Source organism: Rhinichthys klamathensis, unplaced genomic scaffold, assembly GCF_029890125.1.
Source record: "Rhinichthys klamathensis goyatoka isolate OS25496 unplaced genomic scaffold, OSU_Roscu_1.1 h1tg000059l_1, whole genome shotgun sequence".
In the NCBI taxonomy this organism is placed as follows: domain Eukaryota; kingdom Metazoa; phylum Chordata; class Actinopteri; order Cypriniformes; family Leuciscidae; genus Rhinichthys; species Rhinichthys klamathensis.
In genome coordinates, this window is record NW_026606604.1 from 10220158 (window position 1) to 10245081 (window position 24924).

Below are 24924 nucleotides of genomic sequence, written 5' to 3' on the forward strand. Positions count from 1 at the left end.
ACACTTCGAACAATGAGAGGCTGTGTCAGAATTGGTTGACCTGAGGCGCATTGTTGAGACGTCACAGTCATGAGATGTTAATGAAGACAGGAAATATGGATAGTGACGTACAACACTGGATGACGACCACAGCGTCATGTGTTTTAGATGAGAGGGACACTCTTATTAGGAAGAGGCTTTTTTTATAGTGTACACAGAATTTTTTTTTTCTTGGTTTTTCCATCATCATGATTTTGTTCTACATAATTTATCCTTGTTGAAAGCAAAACTCTATGGAAGCAAGTATGAAAAATAAAAGCTTAGTTTGCGATTTCATATCTAACAGTTACAACTTTTTTCTCGTGATTGCGACTTTTTGTCATATATAAATATATATATTAGTGTGGTTAAATCGATTAATCATAATCGCAACTAACATAAAAGTTTGTGTTTATATAATATGTGTAAATATATATATATGTATGTGTGTGTGTGTGTGTGTATGTATATATACACTAAACAAAATTATAAATGCAAAACTTTTGTTTTTGGCCCATTTCTCATGAGCTGAACTCAAAGATCTAAGACTTTTTCTATGTACACAAAAAGCCTATTTCTCTCAAATATTGTTCACAAATCTGTCAACAGCTCTGGTGGACATTCCTGCAGTCAGCATGCCAATTGCACGCTCCCTCAAAACTTGCGACATCTGTGGCATTGTGCTGTGTGATAAAACTGCACATTTTAGAGTGGCCTTTTATTGTGGCCAGCCTAAGGCACACCTGTGCAATAATCATGCTGTCTAATCAGCATCTTGATATGCCACACCTGTGAGGTGGATGGATTATCTCGGCAAAGGAGAGTGCTCACTAACACAGATTTAGACAGATTTGTGATATATATATATGTATATGTATATACACACAAAGACTGTATGTTATGTAAATATTATATAAACAAACTTTTATGTTAGATGCGATTAATGTGATCAATTAATCGATTCGACAGCACTATTATATATATATATATATATATATATATATATATATATATATATATATATATATATACGTATATATACACTCACCTAAAGGATTATTAGGAACACCATACTAATACTGTGTTTGACCCCCTTTCGCCTTCAGAACTGCCTTAATTCTACGTGGCATTGATTCAACAAGGTGCTGAAAGCATTCTTTAGAAATGTTGGCCCATATTGATAGGATAGCATCTTGCGGATGGAGATTTGTGGGATGCACATCCAGGGCACGAAGCTCCCGTTCCACCACATCCCAAAGATGCTCTATTGGGTTGAGATCTGGTGACTGTGGGGGCCATTTTAGTACAGTGAACTCATTGTCATGTTCAAGAAACCAATTTGAAATGATTCGAGCTTTGTGACATGGTGCATTATCCTGCTGGAAGTAGCCATCAGAGGATGGGTACATGGTGGTCATAAAGTGATGGACATGGTCAGAAACAATGCTCAGGTAGAGTGGCATTAAAACGATGCCCAATTGGCACTAAGGGGCCTAAAGTGTGCTAAGAAAACATCCCCCACACCACTACACCACCACCACCAGCCTGCACAGTGGTAACAAGGCATGATGGATCCATGTTGTCATTCTGTTTACGCCAAATTCTGACTCTACCATCTGAATGTCTCAACAGTAATCGAGACTCATCAGACCAGGCAACATTTTTCCAGTCTTCAACTGTCCAATTTTGGTGAGCTCTTGCAAATTGTAGCCTCTTTTTAGGGCCCGAGCACCAATGGTGAGAGGACCCTCTTGGAATTGCTCTGTTTATTCCTATTTGTATTTGTAGTGGAGATGAGTGGTACCCGGTGGGGTCTTCTGCTGTTGTAGCCCATCCGCCTCAAGGTTGTGCGTGTTGTGGCTTCACAAATGCTTTGCTGCATACCTCGGTTGTAACGAGTGGTTATTTCAGTCAAAATTGCTCTTCTATCAGCTTGAATCAGTCGTCCCATTCTCCTCTGACCTCTAGCATCAACAAGGCATTTTCTCCCACAGGACTGCCGCATACTGGATGTCTTTCCCTTTTCACACCATTCTTTGTAAACCCTAGAAATGGTTGTGCGTGAAAATCCCAGTAACTGAGCAGATTGTGAAATACTCAGACCGGCCCGTCTAGAACCAACAACCATGCCACGCTCAAAATTGCTTAAATCACCTTTCTTTCCCATTCTGACATTCAGTTTGGAGTTCAGGAGATTGTCTTGACCAGGACCACACCCCTAAATGCATTGAAGCAACTGCCATGTGATTGGTTGATTAGATAATTGCATTAACCCTCTGGGGACCAGAAACGCGCCCGCGCGTTTTGCCGTTTTTTTTTCACATAGCAGAAAAATAGACTTAAAATACTCTGTTGATTTTGATCGTACATATAAGTGTTATACATCAATCGATCCTGTTAATTGTCTATTATTTTTCTGTATACTCACAATAAAAACAAAGTTTTGTGCTTTTTGTCAAATAAAGAAAAATAAACATGATGCGAGTTTTGCCTTCTCTCTGTCAGTGCAGTCCATTCTGAAACACGTCCGAAAAATTAACTCTAACTCTGCAAATACTTGTCATACAGGCACGAGAGATTTTTCTTTATGAAGCTTGAATTCTCTTCTTTTCAATGATGTAATTTATATAAAAAACAAATATTCTCAGTTTATGTAATCTGTATGAAAAGAGAGTGCTGTCAGTTCCCCTTCAGGGACTACCGCTGCGTGTAATCGCAGTGGGAACGCCCCCAGCGTGACGCGTCTGAAGCATGAATGAAATCAGTCAATGGAGAGAAAGAGCGTACGGCGAGTGACGTCATAGACCAGGAAGCTATAAATATCCCCTGAGCACACAACACGCCAGCTTTTGTCACTTCAGCAGCTCTGTGCGTGTGTCTGAATCTGTCGATTGTGTTTGTCTGTTCTGTCAGGAGTTTATCACTATATATATATATATATATAAAAAAACCAATATGAGCGAGCAGTATAGAAAGTGTGTTCCCCCCTGTACTCGATACATCACGGGTGGGGATTCTCACGAGTTATGTGTGGCTTGTTTAGGTGTTCAGCATGCCCAGTCGGCTCTCGAGGGAGTCGACTGTCAGCATTGCGAACGCTTTCCTCTTAGAACTCTGCGCTCGCGGCGATCGCTCTTTGAGGAGAGTGGTTTGCTGCGAGCTCCCCAAGGCTCGGGTCCCGCTTCTGTTGAGGCAGAGCGGCGGCGCTTGACTTGGGGTTCGCAGATGGATCTCACCGGCGATGTTGAGACGGGCCCCGCCCTATCTCAGCTTTCTCCGGCGGGATCCGGTGCCTCTCACCCGGCTTCGGAAGCACGCGCTGCGGCGGTTACTTCTGCCCAGGTGGAGGCATATGATGATGTTGAATTGAGATTATCCAGTTCTGAGGATCTGGATGTCGAAAGTTTTGCATCAGAGGGTTCTAGTGTGACACATTATACTGCAAATGAAGAAGATTTGATGGATGTGTTATCTCGGGCTGTTGAAAGGCTCAGTATCGAGTGGCCAGCTGATAGACAGGATTCTAAAATCAAAAGCAAACTAGATGATAGATTTCTGTCTGCACGACCTCAACCTTCTCGCCGGTGCTTGCCGTTCTTCCCAGACCTTCATGCTGAAGTTTCAAAGACCTGGGTTAGACCGGTTCCTAGCAGGATTTACACGAATCAGTCAAATGCTTATGGTAACATTTTTGGTGCTAAATCTGCTGGTTATGTGGCGATGCCGAAGGCGGAGGAGACGCTCGCGAGCTATCTCTCTCCTGCTTCTTCGGTTTCACTTAAAGCGCCGGCTCTTCCATCTAGACCACTAAAGAATACCTCTGTGCTGGTGGGGAAGGCTTACTCGGCGGCTGGGCAGGCGGCTGCGTGTTTGCATACGATGGCTATTATGCAGGCTTATCAGGCCGACCTGCTCAAAGATGTTTCTGAGGGGGGTGAAATTTCGGCTGATATGATTAGCGAACTTAGGCAGACTGCTGATCTCACTCTGCGTGCCACCAGAGAGTCCGCTAAGTCTATTGGTCGATCTATGGCAGCCATGGTGGCCACAGAAAGGCACTTATGGTTGAGTCAGACATCGATGAAGGAAAAAGATAAGTCTCTCCTTCTAAATGCTCCTGTTTCGCCTGTGGGCCTCTTCGGTGACGCTCTTCACTCGGTCACGGAGAGGTTCCAGGAAGAGAAAAAACAGGCGGCTGCTTTTTCAAAATTCATCCCTCTCAAAGTACGTGTCACTGGGGCTGCTGAGCGAAAAGGGCAGTCCCAGCCGTCGAGTTCTTCCTCCTCAAGAAGAGCACAGCAGAAGCGGAGTGTCGCGTCTCGTGCCCCCCCGCAGGGAAACTGGAGGGACGAGGCGGGGCGCTCCCCGGCGCGGCCCTCTCGGGGCAGGACTGATCTGAGGACAGTCATTGTCGCCAGGAAGGCCGCGTCGAAAAAATCCTGACGGGCTGAACGTCAGGACTCTGAGGGTGGTCCCCATCGGGAGAGACTTGAGTTCACCGCACAAGAACACGGTGCCCTGTCTTTCCCGATGCCCTCAGGGGTCTGTTCTACTAACCCTGCCTACACAGGGCGTAGAGAGACTCGGCGAGCGATTTCCCGAGGGACGCTCGCCCCCTCCGAGGAGGGTTGTGGAGTGTTCAGACCAGCTGTTTCCTGCCAGTATGTTACAGGGCGCTGTGTCTGTCACTCGGGATGTTCATCCAGAGGCCAGCCTCGAGAGGCTGGTTCCCTTAGTAGAGTTCCTGGCGGAATGGGAAATGCTTCCCAATGTTTCTCAGTGGGTCCTGAATATTATAAAGAACGGGTACGCTATTCAGTTCAGAACGCGTCCACCTCAGTTCAGAGGGGTTCTGCCCACGGTGGTGGGCCCCGAGCAGGCTCTGGTATTAGAACAGGAGGTAAAAACTCTGCTGCAAAAAGGGGCTATAGAACGGGTTCCTCCACCCAGCAGGGAGTTAGGATACTACAGCCGGTACTTCATCGTTCCGAAAAAAGATGGAGGGCTGCGTCCCATTCTAGATCTGCGTGTCTTAAATCGCACTGTAGGAAAGCTCAAATTCAAGATGCTCACTCTCAAACAGATCGTGTCACAAATCAGATCCGAGGACTGGTTTGTCACGATAGATCTAAAGGACGCTTACTTCCATGTATCTATCCTCCCTCAACACAGGAAGTTCCTGAGGTTCGCTTTCGGGGGCGAAGCGTACCAATATCGGGTTCTTCCGTTCGGCCTAGCACTGTCACCCCGCACGTTCACGAAGTGTATGGATGCAGCTATAGCTCCGCTCAGGCTGCAGGGCATCCGTATTCTGAACTATATAGACGATTGGTTAATCCTAGCTCAATCGGAACAACAGGCGGTTCGGCATCGAGATGTCGTTCTGGCTCACATCAAGAGGTTGGGGTTGAGACTCAACGCCAAGAAGAGTGTTCTTTCTCCATTACAGAGAACCACTTTTCTCGGTGTAGTGTGGGATTCGACGACGATGCAGGCACAATTGTCACCTGCTCGCGTTGCTTCGATTCTTGCCACAGTAGATCAAGTCAAGCTAGGCCGGTCATCCACTGTAAAACAGTTCCAGAGACTGTTAGGTCTCATGGCAGCTGCGTCCAACGTGATACCTTTTGGCCTCCTGCACATGAGACCGTTACAGTGGTGGCTCAGAACCAAGGGATTCTCCCCGAGGGGAAATCCGCTTCGCATGATCATGAGTTCGCGACGGTGTCATCGCGCCCTGGTTATGTGGAAAGATCCTTGGTTTCTGTCCCAAGGCCCTGTGTTGGGAGCTCCTTGTCGTCGCGTTATGCTAACGACAGATGCCTCTCTCACGGGTTGGGGGGCGATCATGAGTGGTCGCCCGGCTCAGGGTCTGTGGGGGGACCATCATCGTCTATGGCACATAAATTGTCTAGAGATGTTGGCAGTGTTTCAGGCCCTGAAACATTTCCTCCCAGACCTAAGAGGCCACCATGTTCTTGTCCGGACAGACAACACATCGGTGGTCTCTTACATCAACCATCAGGGGGGTCTGCGTTCTCGCCCGCTTTACAAACTGGCACGTCAGATCCTTCTATGGTCCCAGGGGAAAATTCTCTCTCTCAGAGCTATTTATCTCCCGGGGTATTTGAATCAGGGGGCAGACATCCTGTCGAGGCAGGGGCCGAGGCCCGGGGAGTGGAGTCTTCACCCCGAGGTGGTGGAGCTCCTATGGGGACATTTCGGTCGTGCCGAGGTAGACCTATTTGCGTCCCGAGAGACATCACACTGTCCACTGTGGTTCTCTCTCAGCCAGCCAGCCCCACTGGGGTTGGATGCTATGGTACATCCGTGGCCGAGGTCACGCCTGTACGCTTTTCCCCCGATCGCTCTGCTCCCAGGAGTTCTGGAGAGGGTTCGCCGGGACGGGCTCAGTCTCCTGCTTATAGCCCCGTTCTGGCCGGCCCGAGTATGGTTTTCGGACCTAGTATCTCTCCTCGACGGTTCTCCCCTAGAGATACCGATCAGGAGAGATCTGCTCTCTCAGGCGAGTGGGTCGATCCTTCACCCCCGTCCAGAGCTATGGAGGCTGTGGGCTTGGCCTCTGAGGGGGCCCAGCTCATAGATTCTGGTCTCTCGGCTGAGGTCGTTGAGACCATCCTCCAATCCAGAGCTCCCTCCACGAGGAAGTTATATGCCGCGAGGTGGAAACTTTTCACCTCTTGGTGTGGAGAGCGCCAGCAGGACCCAGTTAACTGCCCGGTTGGTACAGTGCTGGATTTCCTGCAGGACCGTCTCTCCACAGGGTTATCCCACTCCACACTGAAGGTGTATGTGGCGGCCTTAGCTGCTTACCACGCCCCTTCAAGTGGAGGTTCCCTCGGGAAACACCCACTTATATCTCGCTTCCTTCGTGGCACCCTGAGGCTGAGGCCTGCAGTTCGCACAAGGGTACCAGCTTGGGATCTGGCCATCGTCTTAGAAGGTCTCTCCCTTGCTCCTTTTGAGCCCATCGAGGAAGTTTCGGAAAAGTTTCTTACTCTTAAGACTATCCTTCTTCTTGCTATTTCATCTCTAAAAAGGATTGGTGATATTCAAGCACTTTCGGTGGCTCCCTCGTGCCTGGAATTTGCTCCTGGTATGGTTAAGGCCTTTCTCTGTCCGAGACCAGGTTATGTTCCTAAGGTGCCGACTACTTTGGTTAGACCTATAGTTCTGCAGGCTTTCTGTCCTCCGCCTTTTCTGACGTCAGACCAGAGGAAACTTAATTTGCTGTGCCCTGTTAGGGCTTTAGATGCGTATGTCCACAGAGCTGCTCTGTGGAGGAGATCGGAACAACTGTTTGTCTGTTTTGGGCCACCTAAGAGAGGGTGTCCTGCATCTAAGCAAAGGATGAGCAAGTGGGTGGTCGAGGCTATCTCGCTTGCTTACGGTTCGGCCCATCAGCCTTCACCTTTGGCTGTAAGGGCTCATTCCACCAGGAGTATGGCTGCCTCTACAGCTCTTCTTTCAGGAGCTTCTCTTCAGGACGTTTGTGATGCGGCAGGCTGGTCCTCACCGCACACTTTCGTCAGATTCTATTCCCTTGACCTTAGCTCCACTCCCGGGGCTCAGGTTCTCTCGTCGGCTTGTGTCTCCTAATGACACACGACGGGGATTTGGTCGTATGGGGATGTGGGTATTGCGTTCCCACTGCGATTACACGCAGCGGTAGTCCCTGAAGGGGAACGTCCCGGGTTACGTATGTAACCCTAGTTCCCCGAAGGGACGGACGCTGCGTGTCCTGCCATACTCTCGGCATCCCCTTGGGTCGCTGCTTCAGTGACTTTTAAGCTGGCGTGTTGTGTGCTCAGGGGATATTTATAGCTTCCTGGTCTATGACGTCACTCGCCGTACGCTCTTTCTCTCCATTGACTGATTTCATTCATGCTTCAGACGCGTCACGCTGGGGGCGTTCCCACTGCGATTACACGCAGCGTCCGTCCCTTCGGGGAACTAGGGTTACATACGTAACCCGGGACGATTTTTTTCCCCAGCTCATTACACTTCATTACGCGTTAATCTGACACGCCCATGGAGGACGCGCGCTATTCAAACGCAAATGTTGAGGCAAGCCATGACAATGCCCACATCAGCCGTTCCACCGCGGCGGTAAAATGTGGGGTGTATTTTCTGCCTTTTACCGCCAAGAGGCGCTACAATCATAGACTCTGAAAAGTGTTTGTTTATTCTCTCTAATGCGTAATCTGCTGCCGCACCGCACTGATTCAGAGCGATTGAAAGCTGGTAGCAGATGAATTCAACAAGTGAAACGTAGTTAAAATAATTCATAATCACAATACTGAAATTAGGCTACTGAAATGAAATTGAATAAATAATGAAAAAGTAAAACATTGCAATAAAAACATTTACAGACGTACAGACGATAGCTCAGTGGTTAACGCAACAACACGAGCTTCGAGGAGCTTCAATCGACTCGAGATCGAATCTCAATGTAGCATACATGTTGTTAACCGATGTTGGCCAACAGCGTTTATATTTAACCTTCTTGATGCTTAAATAGCTAACTGTTTATAACTGTTTACTTATTTAAAGTCAAGAGTTTTGTTTAATTATTATTACAACATAAATTTGCTACATTCCTGGAACCGCAGCGCTGCACAAAGGACATAAACTGATGAAGGAAGATTGTCAGCCGATTGCATCTGAAAATGAAGAAGCACGTCTTTAGTCTGCTAAATTATTGTGTAATGTAAAAGAACACTAAAATTACTTAAGTTTGAAACCAAGTTCGAACATTTCAAGGTTTAAATAAAGTGTCGGGACAGTTTTTTTAATTTAAAACAGGGTTGCATCGGGTTTAGAGTTTATTTCTTTTGCGATGCAAAATAAGAAACACTAGGCTAATCTTATTCTTGCGACATTTTAAATTTGTATTGCCAAAGAAATGACAGCTATATTAAACAATTAAAACAGTAGGCCTACAAAACGAAAATTGTCCAAAGCAACATAATTAAATTAAAACATGCGTTTTTCTTTGCCTCTCTCGCGCTGAATCTCTTTTTAACAAGTTTATTTAGTCTCCCTCGCTCTCCATATGAAAGAGGAACATTAACACCTATGCCTATTGTCCTGCGCGCTTGATACAGCACTGAACTGTCCCTCCAACCCCCCACCGGCTATCGGAGTCTGAGGCTGATTTAACACAAAGAGAAGTCGCAATTCACACTTAAATCGCTATTCTAGACAGTGTTGATAATGAAGGAATTAAATGATTTAAGTTACATGTAGCCTAGTGATATTTCTGTCATAAAAGTTTATTACTAAATATTTCATTATTTCAGTAATTGATGAAATAAAACTGGTTTGGGCCAGCTTTTTCCAAGCAAAACTAAATATAATCTGAAAAAACGCATGTTAATTTGTTTTCATGAACAAAATGTTCAACTCAATATTAAAGTCTACATGGATCTTTGGATCCTTTCAACCAGGCATGCAATTTGTGAATTAAGTTTTTTTTTATTTTATTTTTTATTCAAATAAATATCAAACCACGGTGCTTCGTGGTAATGCTGCTAAATTAAATAACATGTATTGAATAATTATGAACTTAAATGAAACAATATCGCAACATTTCAACAAATACATTATTTGATCTGTTTTTACATTTTAATTCAGGGCGATTTAGCCTGCTACATTTAATTAGAGCGAGATTTTCACCCTTGTCATTTTCTCATTGGGAAGCGCTTACAGGCTACATGTTTGAGTACATCCTCTGTACCTCTCGTTTTCATATGGATTACATAATCAGATAACATTTATTAGCCAGAATATTTAGACATTTAAAGGCTTTAGACAGAGCCGATTTCTTATAGTGACTGAGCTGAAGTGGCTTTCGGTTCATTTTTGTGACGCGCAGTTCCCGGAGACAGAGACGACAGATAAACTGTTTTTGTCGTTAGCAAAAGTTCGAATAAAACCCGACTTTAGAAAAATGCATAGGGCCACTCGGCGTGGTCTGCCAAAACACTTAATTATAAACTTCAATATTTCATTCAAAATAATCTCAAAACGCTTTGTGAAATTTTGAAAAGCCGTGCATGCATTAAGGCCACTTGAACTAATGAACAACTGAAACGCTGGTTTTGATTTTATTGTTTGTCGTTGTTTAAACGTGCTTGTTGCATATCTCTATTTTATATTTGATATGGTCTATTGGTGAAGTAGCCTATAGCATTGATTACTGTGGAGGGAGGAGTGTGGGGATTCAAATAATTCAGCAGAAGCAGGGATGTTTAGACCAGAAGGAAATCCCCGTCCCTCCTGGCAAATCACACTTTACTTAAAACCATGTTTTTAAAAACTCTAGGTTGTAGGGAATCAAAATAATAATAATAATAGGCCTAATAAAAAATATATATATATATACTGTATATAGGCTATATATGTAAAATTACTTTTTTTACAGAACTGCTTTTAAAATTACGATTGGTAGCCTCGTACGATTGGTACAGATGCAACGTCGTTCTGTTCGATACTATTGTTCCTAGTGTAAAATGGAAATGCATGGTAATTTTATTTTATAAATATAACCAAAAAACTGTATGGTGTAACAGAGTTTTAGAGCTAGACAAATCTCTCTGCATTAATAAATATAAAATTTGCAGTAGACCATGTTTGATCGGGATTTGAACCCGTGTCATCTTGATGATCGAACCGTCAGTTTTACCGCTCGGCTATGAATTTTCTCACTGAGAAATGCCCAAACGTTTGTTTCTCACATGAGCGAGAAAACGTCTCTGGTTACTTACGTAACCTATGTTCTCTGAATAGGGAACGAGACGCTGCGGAAAGCGCAGTGGGATATCCTCTGGATGTGCCGATTGTCTGAAGCCCTATAGAATCACGCCAATCCATTGGCTGATGGCGCTCGCGCAAAGCTGGCTCCGCCCCGACGCTCTTACGTCGTAGCATGATGTACGCGCGCGCGCCATCTTCTCCTCAGATTTCTCTGCCGAAAAGAAAAACTGTCGGCAGCGCGAGGAGCTTGGCAGCGAACGCAGCGTCTCGTTCCCTATTCAGAGAACATAGGTTACGTAAGTAACCAGAGACGTTCTCTTTCATAGGTTCACTCAACGCTGCGGAAAGCGCAGTGGGAACGAAATACCAAACTCGCCAAGCTAAGCGCTGCCATAACCGGTACCAGACCAAATAATAACAACCATGATAGGTTCAAGCAGATAGAACCTGGGAACCTGGAGTCATGTCAAGATCCAAATTATAGAACCTCACAAAGGTGTGCGGAGAGGACCAACCTGCCGCCACACAAATGTCTTCCAAGAGGGCCCCTCTAAAGAGAGCTTGAGAGGAAGCCACACTTCTGGTGGAATGCGCTCTGATGCTAAGAGGTGAAGGCAAACCACGCACCTCATAAGCCAGCGAAATAGCGTCCGTTACCCAGTGGGAAATCCTCTGCTTTGATGCTGCAAGCCCGCGGCGGCCAGCACCAAAACATACCAAGAGCTGGTTTGATTTCCTCCAACCGCTTGAGCGATCTACATACAACTTCAAAGAACGGACCGGGCAGAGCAAGTTAAGTTTCCTTTCTTCCTCAGAGGCAAAAGGAGGAGGGTGGAAAGCATTAAGGTTAACAACCTGAGAGCGGAACGCCGTGGAAAGAACCTTGGGTACATACCCCGACCTCGGCCTCAAGGTAACCCTAACCAGGCCAGGAGCGAAGTCCAAGCATGACTCACTAATAGAGAGAGCCTGCAAATCCCCTATCCGCTTCAGTGAAGATAAAGCTAACAAAAGAGCAACCTTAAGAGTCAGAATCCGCTCAGGAGCTGACTCCAAGGGCTCGAAGGGAGCCTCTGTCAAACCCTCCAGGACGACTGACAGGTCCCACGAGGGAACACTAGGGGGGCGAGCCGGTTTCAGGCGCCTAACCCCACGCATGAAGGCCGAAACTAACCTCAGTTTCCCCAAGGGAATCTCATCCGATTCTCTATGAGCAGCAATAGCTGCGACATACACTCTGAGAGTGGTAGCGGCCGCTCCGGAAGCAAACTTTTCCTGCAGGAATTCCAGCACTGAGCCTACTGGGCAGCTAACTGGGTTCCTATCATGTGCTAAGCACCACGCCTCGAACACCCTCCACTTGGAGGAATATAGCCTCCTCGTCGAAGGGGCTCTAGCATTCGCAATAGTCTCCTGAACGTCGGTTGGGAGATCAAAGCTTAAAGCTAACGGCCTCTGATAGGCCAAACGTACAGCTTCCAAATGTCGGGGCGAGGATGCCATATCCTGCCCTGAAGCTGGGAAAGCAGGTCCTCCCTGACCGGTATCTCCCAGGGGGAGGATTCCAACAGAGGGATCAGCTCCGAAAACCATGGCTGGGACGGCCAGAATGGGGCTACCAGAAGGAGGCGGACTCCGCTCTCCCTCACTCTGGACAGAACCGCCTGGATCAGCTTGATGGGCGGGAAGGCATAGAGTTTCTGCATCGGCCAAGGGTGGGCGAACGCATCTATCCCCAATGGAGCTGGAGGGCTCAGAGAGAACCAAAGCGGGCATTGGGACGACTCCTGAGATGCAAAGAGGTCCACTTCCGCTTTTCCGAACACCTCCCAGATCAGGGCCACCGACTGGCGGTTCAACATCCATTCCCCAGACCTGAGCTTCTGCCTCGACAGAAAATCTGCTGCGAGGTTCAGAATCCCTGGGACATGAACTGCTCTCAGAGAGAGGAACTTGTCCTGGGACCACAGGAGAAGGTGACGCGCATGCCTGTCTAGGGTGCGCGATCGTGAACCCCCCTGTCTGTTTACATGGGACACTACTGCCATATTGTCCGTTCTGACAATGACATGGTGTCCTTCGAGGAAAGGGAGAAAGTGGCAAAGAGCCAGGAAGACAGCCCTCAGCTCCAAGCTGTTTATGTGCCACGAGAGGGTCTCGCCAGTCCAAACCCCACACGCTGGCCTGCCCTCGAAAACCGCTCCCCAGCCGGTCAGAGAGGCATCCGTCGTAACCATCTGGCGACGGAATACCGCACCCATACCGACTCCTTTCTGAAGGAAGAGGGGGTCCCGCCAGATTGACAGGGCGCGAAAGCAACTGCGCGACACCTTCAATAGGCGAAAGGCTGGCCCCGTGGGCCGAGCCCCTGAGAGCTTCATCCACCACAGAAAAGGTCTCATGTGGAGCAGCCCCAGAGGTAGCACAGGGGAGGCCGCGGCCATAAGGCCCAGAAGTCTGCGGCAGGTGCTCACGGAAACATGCTGGCCTAGTGCGAAACGGGACAGACATGTCACCAGACTGGAAATCCGTGCAGGAGCCAAACGGGCCTGCATAAGAACGGAGTCCATGCATACCCCCAAGAAAACCGTGTTCTGAGCTGGAGTAAGAACGCTCTTCTCCGTATTCAGCCTCAAACCGAGAGACTGAATATGACGGAGGACAATGTCCCTGTGGTGAGTCACCAACTCTCTGGAGTGGGCTAAAAGGAGCCAATCGTCCAGGTAGTTGAGTATATGGATGCCCTGGAGCCGCAGCGGGGCCAGAGCAGCATCCATACACTTTGTGAACGTCCTTGGCGCTAGAGCGAGGCCAAAGGGGAGGACCCTGTACTGGTACGCTTTCCCTCCAAAGGCGAACCTGAGGAACTTCCTGTGTCGCCGTACGACCTGGATGTGGAAATAAGCATCCTTGAGGTCTACCGTCACGAACCAGTCCCCCCGCCGGATATGAGATATGATGGCCTTCAGCGTCAACATTTTGAATTTTCCTTTGTAAAGAGAGAAATTCAACCGGCGAAGATCTAGTATCGGCCGCAGGCCGCCCCCCTTCTTCGGGACCAGGAAGTAACGGCTGTAGAAGCCCTGTTCGACTTCCCCCGAAGGAATCTCTTCTATCGCCCCCTTCAGCAGAAGGGATGAAATCTCCTGCTGTAGTACAGAAGCCTGAGCGGCGCTGTCGACTACAGTAGAAAAGACCCCGTTGAAGCAGGGGGGGTTGCGACAAAACTGAAGCGTGTAGCCGAGCCGAACTGTGCGAAGGATCCAAGGCGATACCCCTGGTAAACGCTCCCATTCTTGAACGAAATGTGATAGAGGCAGAGGAGTGTTGCAGTGCAAGGGACATACCTGAGGTAGGGTGTCGCGCTGGTTTCCATGGGGAGGCGCGGTTGACCGTGGAGGAGAGCGCTTGGCGTCCTGACACGTATTGGGGGGTACCACCACCTGGATAGAAGTAACTGGGTCCGCCTGCTCCAGAGGAAAAAGAACTGTGCCTCTGAGGAAGCGATTGGCGGGTGTAACGTGCACCGGGAACGAGGGGAGAAAGCAAGATGCGTCTCCTTCCTCCTGCGCCGGACTGGGTGAAGAGAGTGAAACAGGACCTGCACTTCGAAACACGCTGGGTGGCGAAGGTGACAGGGTTGGATGAGGAGAGCCGGCTGGAGGAGGGCAGAAACGCTTGCGCGGTCTGTCCCAACCCCGTAGATCTGATGAGGCTCTCCTCTTCCTGCCCTGCGGGTCAGGAACGGCTCGAGGAGGCTGGAGCGGCCGATTTGTTGGACCGCTTCAGCTGAAGGCGCTTGTGAGGGCGCTGGCGAGGAAATGGACGACCTCGGGCTCCCCAGACAGTAGTTGGTGGGTGGCGAGCCGGGTCACTCCTGCTAGTAGGGAACTCAGCCCTATGAGCAGAGCGTTCTCGGGTTTGAGAAGGGGGAGGATTGGAGTCACTGGGCCCTCTGACCCTCCTGGGCATAAACTGCCTGAACGCGGCCGACTGAGACTTAGCGGCGCGGAACTTGTCAACCACCGTGTTGACCGCCTCCCCGAAAAGACCTGAGTGGGAGATAGGGGCATCCAGGAGGAAACTCTTATCCTTGTCTCGGATCTCCGTGAGATTCAACCAGAGGTGGCGCTCTGCAGCAACCGAGCCCGCCATAGAGCGACCTACAGCCCGAGCAGTGTGCTTGGTGGCTCTTAGGGCCAGATCTGTGGCTTTGCGAAGCTCTTTGACAGCTTCGGGCGTCAGTCCCTCTCCTTCATCCATGTCCTTCAAGACGTCCGCTTGGTAGGCTTGAAGGATGGCCATGGTATGCAGGGCCATGCCTGCCTGACCAGCCGCCATGTAAGACTTCCCAATAAGGGAGGAAGTAGTCCTACAAGCCTTGGAAGGAAGAAGGGGACGCGCCTTCCAAGACGGTGCAGACGACGGGGCGAGGTGGTTAGCCAGCGTGTCCTCGACCGCTGGAATAGCGGAATAACCCTGCTCCACAAAACCAACAAGGTTGGTGAAGTCAGCGGCTGCCGCATTAGTTAGGCGTGCGGAGAATGGCTGCTTCCAGGATCTGGAGATCTCGTGATGCAGATCGCTGAAAAAGGGCAGCTTTCTTCGCTCTGGCCTAGAATTAGGGCCACGTAGGAACCTCTCGTCGAGTTTGGACGATTGAGACTCGCGGGGCTCATCAGGCCAGTCAATAGAGAGCTTCTCTGTAGCGCGCGACAGCACCTCAATAAGCTCAGTGTAGGCCGGAGTAGGCCGCGCGTCCTGGCCGCTAGGCGGGATAACGTCATCAGCCAGAGCAGGCCCGAAATCCTCGGAGTCGGAGGCTGCAGTGTAAATAACGTCATCCAGACCGAAAGAAACCGATTCGCGGGCTCCCGGGCTGGGACATAAATAATCATGCGCGAATTCAACCGCGCCGCGTGCGTGCTCGGGAGAGGGAGGGAGAGAAAGGGCGAGGCCCGTCTGCTCATACTCAATATCCTCGAGCTCAACATCCGAACCCCAGGCCGCGGATCCACGAGAGGCCTCAGCAGTCTCGGGAGCGCGACGGGGGGAAACGAATGTCTCCTTCTCAAAAACCGCGAGTCTAGAGCGGAGGGTTTTGAGAAGGAGATTGTCACAAAATTTACATTTCGACAATCCTAATACAGCCTCACGCGCATGCGAAAAACCCATACATTTAACACACTTACTGTGAGGGTCGTCGTTCGAGATGAAACGAACGCATGGCGGAGAGCAGCGTCGATAATCCATGACACTTCACTGTAAGGAGAACAGAGTTCCACTTATACCAGTCGCTGAAGTGTCGAGACGAAAGCTGAAGTTGAATTGAAGAATTCGGGCTCAGAAAAACCGCACGAAGGGCGAGATGTGACCGCTTCGTGAAGGCAGAGAAATCTGAGGAGAAGATGGCGCGCGCGCGTACATCATGCTACGACGTAAGAGCGTCGGGGCGGAGCCAGCTTTGCGCGAGCGCCATCAGCCAATGGATTGGCGTGATTCTATAGGGCTTCAGACAATCGGCACATCCAGAGGATATCCCACTGCGCTTTCCGCAGCGTTGAGTGAACCTATGAAAGAGAACGTTTTGTCGTTAGCCTGTGTGAGTGTAGGCCTACTTTAGCCTACCTACATGAATAAAAGTAGACCTTTTACAGTTTTAAAAGATGATATCTTATCTGTATGACCAACAATTACGCAGTAAGTTCTTTTAGCTGTTATGAGAAAAATAAATCCAAATGAACGCGCCGCCGCGTTTGTCAAACTCTAATTGAACATGCCAGAATAAAGCCAGATTTTAGAATAATGCATAGCCACTCGGCGTGGTGTGCCAAAATACCCTAATTATAAACTTCAATATTTCATTCAAAACCATCTCAAAACGCTTTGTGACATTTTAAAAAGCCGTGAATGTATTAAGGCCACTGGAACCAGGATCGTAACTGAAACGCGCTGCATGTCTCAATACAGGAAGCGCTGGTTCAGATTGTATTGTTTGTTGTTTAAACGTGCATGTTGCATATTTAAAAATATTTGTTTAAAAATAAATGTTTGTTGTAGGCTTATTTGTAAATTACCATAACTTGTAGAATTTCATCCTTACTGTTAATTGACATTAGCCCCACTTACGTTTTGATAAATGTCCCTTTGCGCCACCTGGCGGTCATTTCGCGAGCGACTTTGAAATGCGACTGGTTTATTTTTATTGTATTGGTCTACTTTAAAAAATAATACTTTATAAGACATTTATGGGAAAATACTATTTTCTTTTCAAGATGTTTCCAACTGTAACTTTGAACCAATTCTGTAGAATGGCCCATATAGCATTTGACCAGGATTTGTTTCCAGGTATGACTAAAAATGTGCTTCTGGCTTTCATTTATATTTTGATTGTTTGTATATATATATATATATATATATATATATGTGTGTGTGTGTGTGTGTGTGTATATATATATATATATATATACATGTAGGCTATATATATATACAAGAAAGAATGCAATGACAATATATATATATATATATATATACACATGTAGGCTATATATATATATACAAGAAAGAATGCAATGACAATATATATATATATTGTCCTTACATTCTTTCTTGTGTGACACCCCTGAATGAAAGGCTCATTATTATGCAGGGTCACTGTCTGAGAACCACTTAATTATTCATGATAGGGGTTGGGCCGTTCCGCCCATCCGCATATTGCCTTGGCAAACAAAAAAAGGTTTTTCACAATTTAAAACAATCTATTGTTTTATGTGAATGATTAGGAAGAATGATTTTCAGATCATTTTGAAGCAAAAACTCTAGGCAACAACGTACATTAGTCAAAAGTCTTGTGGACTCATATTTAGTATGTTTTTTGTGTCCTTATTTCAAAAACTTTATTTTTTAGTTTTTTCAATAACCACGCATAAACAATATTCTCTCAAAAATACAAACATGTACATACATGTTGCTCACACATTATGGTAGACCTGTTTGTGCTAAATAGAGTTTAATTTCACCTGTGCCATTAATATGTTTATAAGCAACTGAAAAAAGCACAAATGTCAGAGCAAGTCAAAACATCCAAAGGGCCCCAAAAACACTCTGGTCCCCAGAGGGTTAATGAGAAATTGAACAGGTGTTCCTAATAATCCTTTAGGTGAGTGTGTATATATATATATATATATATAAAAACAGCAACAGATTCATAAGCCATCTGCATGTGTGTTCAATGCCATGACCTTGCCATCGCTGGCTCCATTAAGGTCAATGTCAAATTTACATTTACAAATGTGTTTACAACCCATTTTACTTCCATGGTAAAACAGCATATTTAATAAAAAAGAGGTGGTGTCTTTTTACATAGAGATTATTTTCTATGGAAAAACTAGCACCAATTAATTGAGCTCAATAAGACACGGAATGAATTAAGCAAGTAAATCCGTTTTTAGTGTTGACTTGCAGCACGGATTATAACCTTGACAATGCTAACCATTTAAACAGTTGTGCATTTCCTTGTAAGATAAGTTGAGATGCGGTAAATGTAACTTACACTTATGGACACACTCCACTGTGACTTCCTCACAAGCTGAATTGGGTTTTTTTTTCTTTCCCCTCATCATATTCTCATGTAGCTTGTTTACTTGATGAAGTCAGACGCTCAGTGAGTAGAAAAGCAGTAGGATGCAAAGTGCAGACACCATCAGTTTCTTATGGCCAATGAAGTGTAATTTGTCCCATTTACATTTCAGAGGTGCATCAGACGGGTTTTGTCAGCACTGCATGCAGTAATTAAGCTTTAAATCAATAGCCGGCATTTGTCATGTTTACTGCCACTCTCTGTGCTGGGTTAAACTCATCAGTTTAGCGCTGGGTCGTTTTACTGCCCAGCCACACTTCATTATTCCTTATTCCCAGGTAGAGCAGAAAATGTTCTTCTCTTTCTCTCTTCATCTTTCTTCCCATAGCTCTCTCTCTCTCTCCTTTCTCCACGTATACAATGCTGACACAGGGTTGTGGAGACAAGCAAATCAGACAGTTATTTATTGTAATTTGTTTAAATACTTCCTCAAGTGCTGTATGATTACTCGAGTTACTGTATTCGAATAGGTTTGGTTTCACCATTTGGGTCTAAAACAAAACAAAATGCAAACAAATATGCAAATGCTGTAGACACAAGATGCACATAGGCACATACAGTTGCAAAAAGGAATCACAAGCACCATGAATGTACACAAATGTGTAGAAACAATTTTCCCTCGGAAATTTCTAGTAAACTTCACAATTAATTATAAAGAAACAATAAAATAACACATTGAATTAAAAGTGAAAAATGTAAGTAGAATGAATGTTGTCTTTTAAAACGTACTCCAATATTATTTGTTTTATTTACAACTTTGAAAAATCTTTTTTTTTTACAGTGAAAAGTGGTCCATACGACAAAATTGTGTGAGAAACAAAACAAAATTGTATTGTCAATGGTATATTCATATGAGTTTGTGATAGAAGTTGCGATATCTAGTTGTGGACTAATCATTCTTTTGAATCAGCTGTTTTTTAATGAATCAGTTGATCCAGTTCACAAAACTGAATGATTTGTTCATGAATCGGACTAATCCGGTTCTCGAGTTCAACTCACTGACTCAATGATCCAGTCACAGAGGTTAACAGCCCACTGGAGGGCAAGATTATCAGTGAATAACTTAAATTTCAGTCTGTTCCTCACACAAAAAGTTATCGTATGGCTTCAGAACACTTGAAATATAGTCCATAAGTCATATAATCAGCTTTTGGATCCTTTAATGAAGCTTCCGTCCATTCATTGTAATTGCATGGAAAAGTGCATCTTCAAAATCTCTTCTTTAAAAATGTTTGAAAGCCATACATGTTTGGGATGACAAATGTATGTAAATTATTCAAAAAAATTTAGTGAACTATTTGTCCTAGTTGTCCTAGTTTTTCAATGGTGTCCTTTCATTATAACATGTTAGAGTCTCTCAGAAGCTGATGGAGAACATCCTGTGCAAATCTGTTCCAGGTTCATCTACAGAAATTGCTACAAGACAATCTGAAGTTAGCGCAAGAGTACCGAGAACTGCAGAGAGCTCTAACGATAGCCAGACAAGAAGCCGTTTGTGTTTTTGAAAGAAGAAACAGAGCAGAGGCCTACGTCCAAGATCACAAGCAGGTAACACATTTCTTTCTCTGTGACTTCTTCCATATGCATGTATACATCAAGGTTATTTTCTGCATGTGTGAATGATGTGGTTGTCTATCTTTGTCATCGGAGATAGACAGCAGGCATGCAAAATAGTGATGAGAGAGAAGACTAGCGTGCGCAGGCGTGCTCCACACAGCCTGTCATAGGTGGTTGGTTTTAGTTGGGCAGTCAGCTAGGAGGCCACTGCAGTAATCTAATCACGATGAGATAAGCTTCATGACAGCGTTGCTCTGGCGTGCATGTGTGTTTATTCCATCTCACATGGCAGTGAGAGGCGCGTGGCAGATGCAAACGCTCTCAAGAACCAGCATCTCGGGAACGTTTGGGAAAATGATAATATGGCACGTACGTCCATCACTAAAGGATGGGTAGTTTGGCTGGTATTCATCAAAGCTGTACTGTGTAAGTGCAGTGTGTTTCTATAGAGTGCAGTGCATTTGTCATTCCCAAACACTATATGGCTGTGTATTGGTATATAACAACAAACACTTGTCAATGTAAAGATGTTTTCAGTGAGAGGTTAAAGCTGAAGTGTGCCATCTCTATGCTAGAGTCATTACTGTGTTCAAACAGGTTTCCTCAAAGCTCCCCTCATCTGCCATTGGTTGTACACACAGGTAGTTTGGTCAGGATGCTCAAACAGAGCAATTAAAGGCAGGGTATGTGATTTGTTCCAGAATTTTTTTGGTTATGCTGGTTGAAAGTCTCTTCACATCCTGATAGCAATCGCTAAGTTAAGTGGTCTAAATGTATTTATATGTATATATATCGTCTGTGGAAAGAGTAGGACCATAAAATATTCATCCAATCATTGCATTCGTTCCTAATGGTGGCAATTTTTGATTTATGTCTGTAACTGTCTTTTTTTAAACCCGTTCACCAGAAAGATTTGTTTATTTACTGATTTGTTCGGTCGCTCTTTCTGTAGGTTACATCATTATACTGTAGTTGGCGTCAAAGTGGATGTCTTTTTTTGTTATGAATCATTCAGTGATAGGATTCGTTAAAAAACAAGCACTCTATTTTACAGTCCTGTTCTGCATGTACATACTACAGTATATACTTATTATAGCAATAACAAAAAATAGGTTAGGTGCTGCTAACGCTAAACCTACCCTTTAACCTAACCTTAACTTATACCTAACCTTTCATGGCTAAGTATAGTGTAATTCACGTACTGCAAACAAAGTGTAACCAAAACAAGATTCGTTAGTCGCCCATGACCAAAACATATTTAGAAAGCTTTGGGGAATTCTACTAAAGGCCCCGATATACTCATGGCGAAGTACTTTTTCGTTTAAGCAGCCGGTGATTTTTCCAGAAAGTTTGCTTTGGCAAGCTGTTGCAAACTCCCAAAACGAACTCCAAACAAAGTTAGTTTTGGCCTGATTTTGTTCGAAATTATGTCACATCAGTTCGTTCTTCGATTTCGCTTCAAGTATATCGGGGCCTTAAGAGTCTCTAGAAAGAGTGTTTTAGCATTTTCCCCACAAATGATGATAATGCAAAATAATGTTTTTAGATTTTATCTAATATAGAAAGCTTAATCTTTGAGTTATCAAGCTATAAAAAAGTAGCTTTAATAACCTCTTTGCGTCATTTTACATCAAGAATGAGTTTGTTAATGAATGAGATGCCTTGTTCGTTCAGCTCATTCAGTGCTTGTTCGAGTCTCGTTCAGACTCTAATCAAATCTCAGTGAACTGAGTTTTGTTCGTTGGAATGATTCGTTAATTTGATTTGTTAGGTTTGTTCGAAACACTCATTTGTTCATTAACTAAACCACCAAGGGCAATGTTTCAATAGCACCACAGTAATTATACACTGTGTGTGATAATTAACCTACAATTGTCTTACTTGATATCTTCACATATTAAGCTATGATAGGAGAAGGCATTTAAACAAAAAAAAGGCACACTTCAGCTTAAAAGCTTTGTGTCTCTCATACATGACATTAGTCCACGGATTGTTATTGTTGTGGTACCATTGTTGTTGCTAGAGATTATTACTAGTTATACTGATCTACACATAATCTGTCACTTTAAGTATATAGCTTTTTTTTTTTAGCTGTAGATCATTTTAATATGATTTGTTATTCTACTGCTGATGGTAAAACTCTACTGAAGAGCAAGACACATTGTTTGTTCCCCAAAAGACTAATACTCGTACAACTCCTCATCTAACTACATGAATGTTATCAAGTGAAAAATGCATGCAAAAGGCAAATCCTGTGGACGGGATTCTCCACGCTCGTGATCAAAGCCTGATTTTCTTTTACTCAGTATTCAGCCTTTTTACAGTTTGTTGTTTATTTGCAGACTGCTGCGGCTTTCTCTCCTTCAGAGCGGATGTAGTCGCATCTCTTCGAGGTTTACGACGAGCTCTTCTTAAAGTTCTATACGTTTCTGTAAGGACGTGTAGGCCAAGCTGCGCTCAATTAAATATGGATTCTTATGACAGCTCAACATTTTTTAAAAGGTTTTCCATGCCATGCCAAGTATGTATAGGGTCCATTATGAATAGTCTGAATAGAATGTATATTTATCAGATGTCTATTAAAACACCTGCTCCATATGTATGAAACTGTCACACCACATTTATCATGAGAAATAGATTCAGACGGTGTTTTAAAGCACTGTTTATGTGGCTAAAAAACGGCATTACACTTTATAAATATTTCACCCAAAAATGAAAATTTAGAAATATATATGTGTGTGTGTGTATGTATTTATGTAAAGTGAGGCAAATAAGTTATTTTCTGTTATTTACAGTATAGCAATGCACCTTTAACGGGTCTAAATATCTGCATTAGAGTGCTAGTGACAGATGGCATTTAATTATTTAAGTGGTTTTATGTGGCATCCTTTGGTTATGCTGACAAACTTTTTTGTTTTGGACTTTTATCAATTGACTATAGGCACTGCGACTATGTCCTCAACATCAACATATCACTTTTATATAGAATACGGGTTATCATATACAATGACGTACTGGCATTTTGCCAGTTTAGTTGGATTTGCCAGTTTAGTCTGAATGAGAGAGTTAGAGCGCCCCCTTGCAGTGGTTAAAAGTACAAACATGGGCCTAACTAAACATCCAGAATCAGTTTAATGCTTGTAAACAAAAGGTTGGTGGCAGGTTTGCTATTGTAACCCTGAAGGCCTAACAGAAATTGAATCGTCTACATCTCGTCTCGAAAGTTGGGTTGTTACAAGAGAGGCAAGTATGTTTCACACATACTGTTAGTTGGCATCTTGCATCACTTTGACTGGAGTCTTTTTTGATATTTCTTTTTGCACATTTCTTTCTACAGCATATTGTAACTATTGTTACTTGTAGCGTTAATAGGATAGTACCGTTTTTTTTTTTTTTGACATGGCTCCATAAAGGACATATTTTTTTGTACTCGTTCAGTTAAAGGCTGAGCTAATTCGCTTTAGTTTTTTCATGCTCCGAAGAACACATTGCCAAGCAATGATAAGCTTAAAGGAAGAGAGAAGAGATGGGGCGAAACAAGGGACGACATCCCTCCGAATTGAAACCCCCTTTTTTTCTGGAAAACTGCACAAATAATAAAGAGAGCAGCATGCTTTCTTCCTTTCTTTCTTTCTTCTCTAATCTCTCTCTCTCTCTCACACACACACACACACACAAACACACTCTCTCTCTCATTTTTTTATGTTTTTCCAGTATACTCAGAATAATTTCTCGTTGCGGCAGGGGGTTCATGACTTTTTGTGTATGTGTAAAATATGTCTGGAGGGGATTGGTATAAAGTTAAAGTGAGTGAAGTCGAAATATTTTACTCATCAGCTTTGCAGTCACCGAGTTTGCCTGAGCTAGAACAAAACCGCTGAAGCATTTAGAGAAAATTAACCCCCCATCCTGGCAGCCAGATGTGACTGGTTTCCGCCCAGTGCACATGAGTGGGCAGGGAGAGCAAGAGACTGTGAAATTCCTGTCAGCCCCGTGTACTGCAGAATGGGCTATTGACTGCTTTCTCTATTCCCCTCCATCATTCTTCTTGAACACTGCCATTAATTTCCTCTCCTGCCTTACCAATTCCCCCTCTCTTTTTCTCTCTCCCTCTTTCTTCTTTCTTCCTCAGCTTTCTTTGTTGCAGAAGAGGATGCACAAAGCCATACTAAAATACTTCAAACACCGCAGCGTCTACAGCCAGGCAGAGCTGGCCCGCTTCCAGACCCTCTCCAACCAGAACAACCAGAAAATGAAAGCCCTCCAGGTATGGGCTCTTTAGTACCCCTACAAACACACACACACACAACACCATTTGTAAGTATTGCACTATATACTACAATGGGTCCCATTCAGGTTAATGCTTGTTGACTTTAAGATGAGGTTGGTCCTTGAAGGAATATTTAACCCAAAAATTTAAATTCGATCATTATTTACTCACCCTCGTCATGTTTTTCTTCCATGAAACCCAAAAGGAGATGTTTGGCAGAGTGTGGACATTTCCCTACAATAAACACTTTTCAGTGAATAAGGACTTACGTTTTAGCTGTTCCTCACACAAAGCTATTCAATGACATCAGATAAGAAATATAGCACACATGGACTATTTTTATGTTATTTTTTTGGAACTTGAGAGTTGATGATCACCATCCACTTTAATTGAATGCGAGAGAACAGCGTGTGCGTCTTTTCAAAACATCTCCTTTTGTGTTCCACAGATGAATAGAAGGTCAATGGTCACGTTTATTTGCATGACATGACAGTCAAGCAAAAGAATCTCCCCTGTCAACTAGGGTGTAAAGTTTATATGATTTAATAATAATTAGGGATGCGATATATCAGCTACCATATCGGTTTCGGCTGATATATTTTAATTTTTAATGTTAAGGTCATCGGCCCGATAAGAAAATTTGGCCGATGTATTAAAGCCG

The 24924-nt window shown here is 44.7% G+C and overlaps 1 protein-coding gene across 1 annotated transcript in view; it reads left to right on the forward strand.

The window, feature by feature from the left end:
• LOC130084189 (coiled-coil domain-containing protein 178) overlaps positions 1-24924 on the forward strand; it is a 43370-nt gene that overhangs the window by 13020 nt on the left and 5426 nt on the right. Inside the window, exons 16-17 of the mRNA XM_056249424.1 lie at positions 19835-19984; positions 24126-24260. Of these exons, the coding sequence (XP_056105399.1) occupies positions 19835-19984; positions 24126-24260 (285 nt within the window). The remainder of the gene's footprint in view (positions 1-19834; positions 19985-24125; positions 24261-24924) is intronic.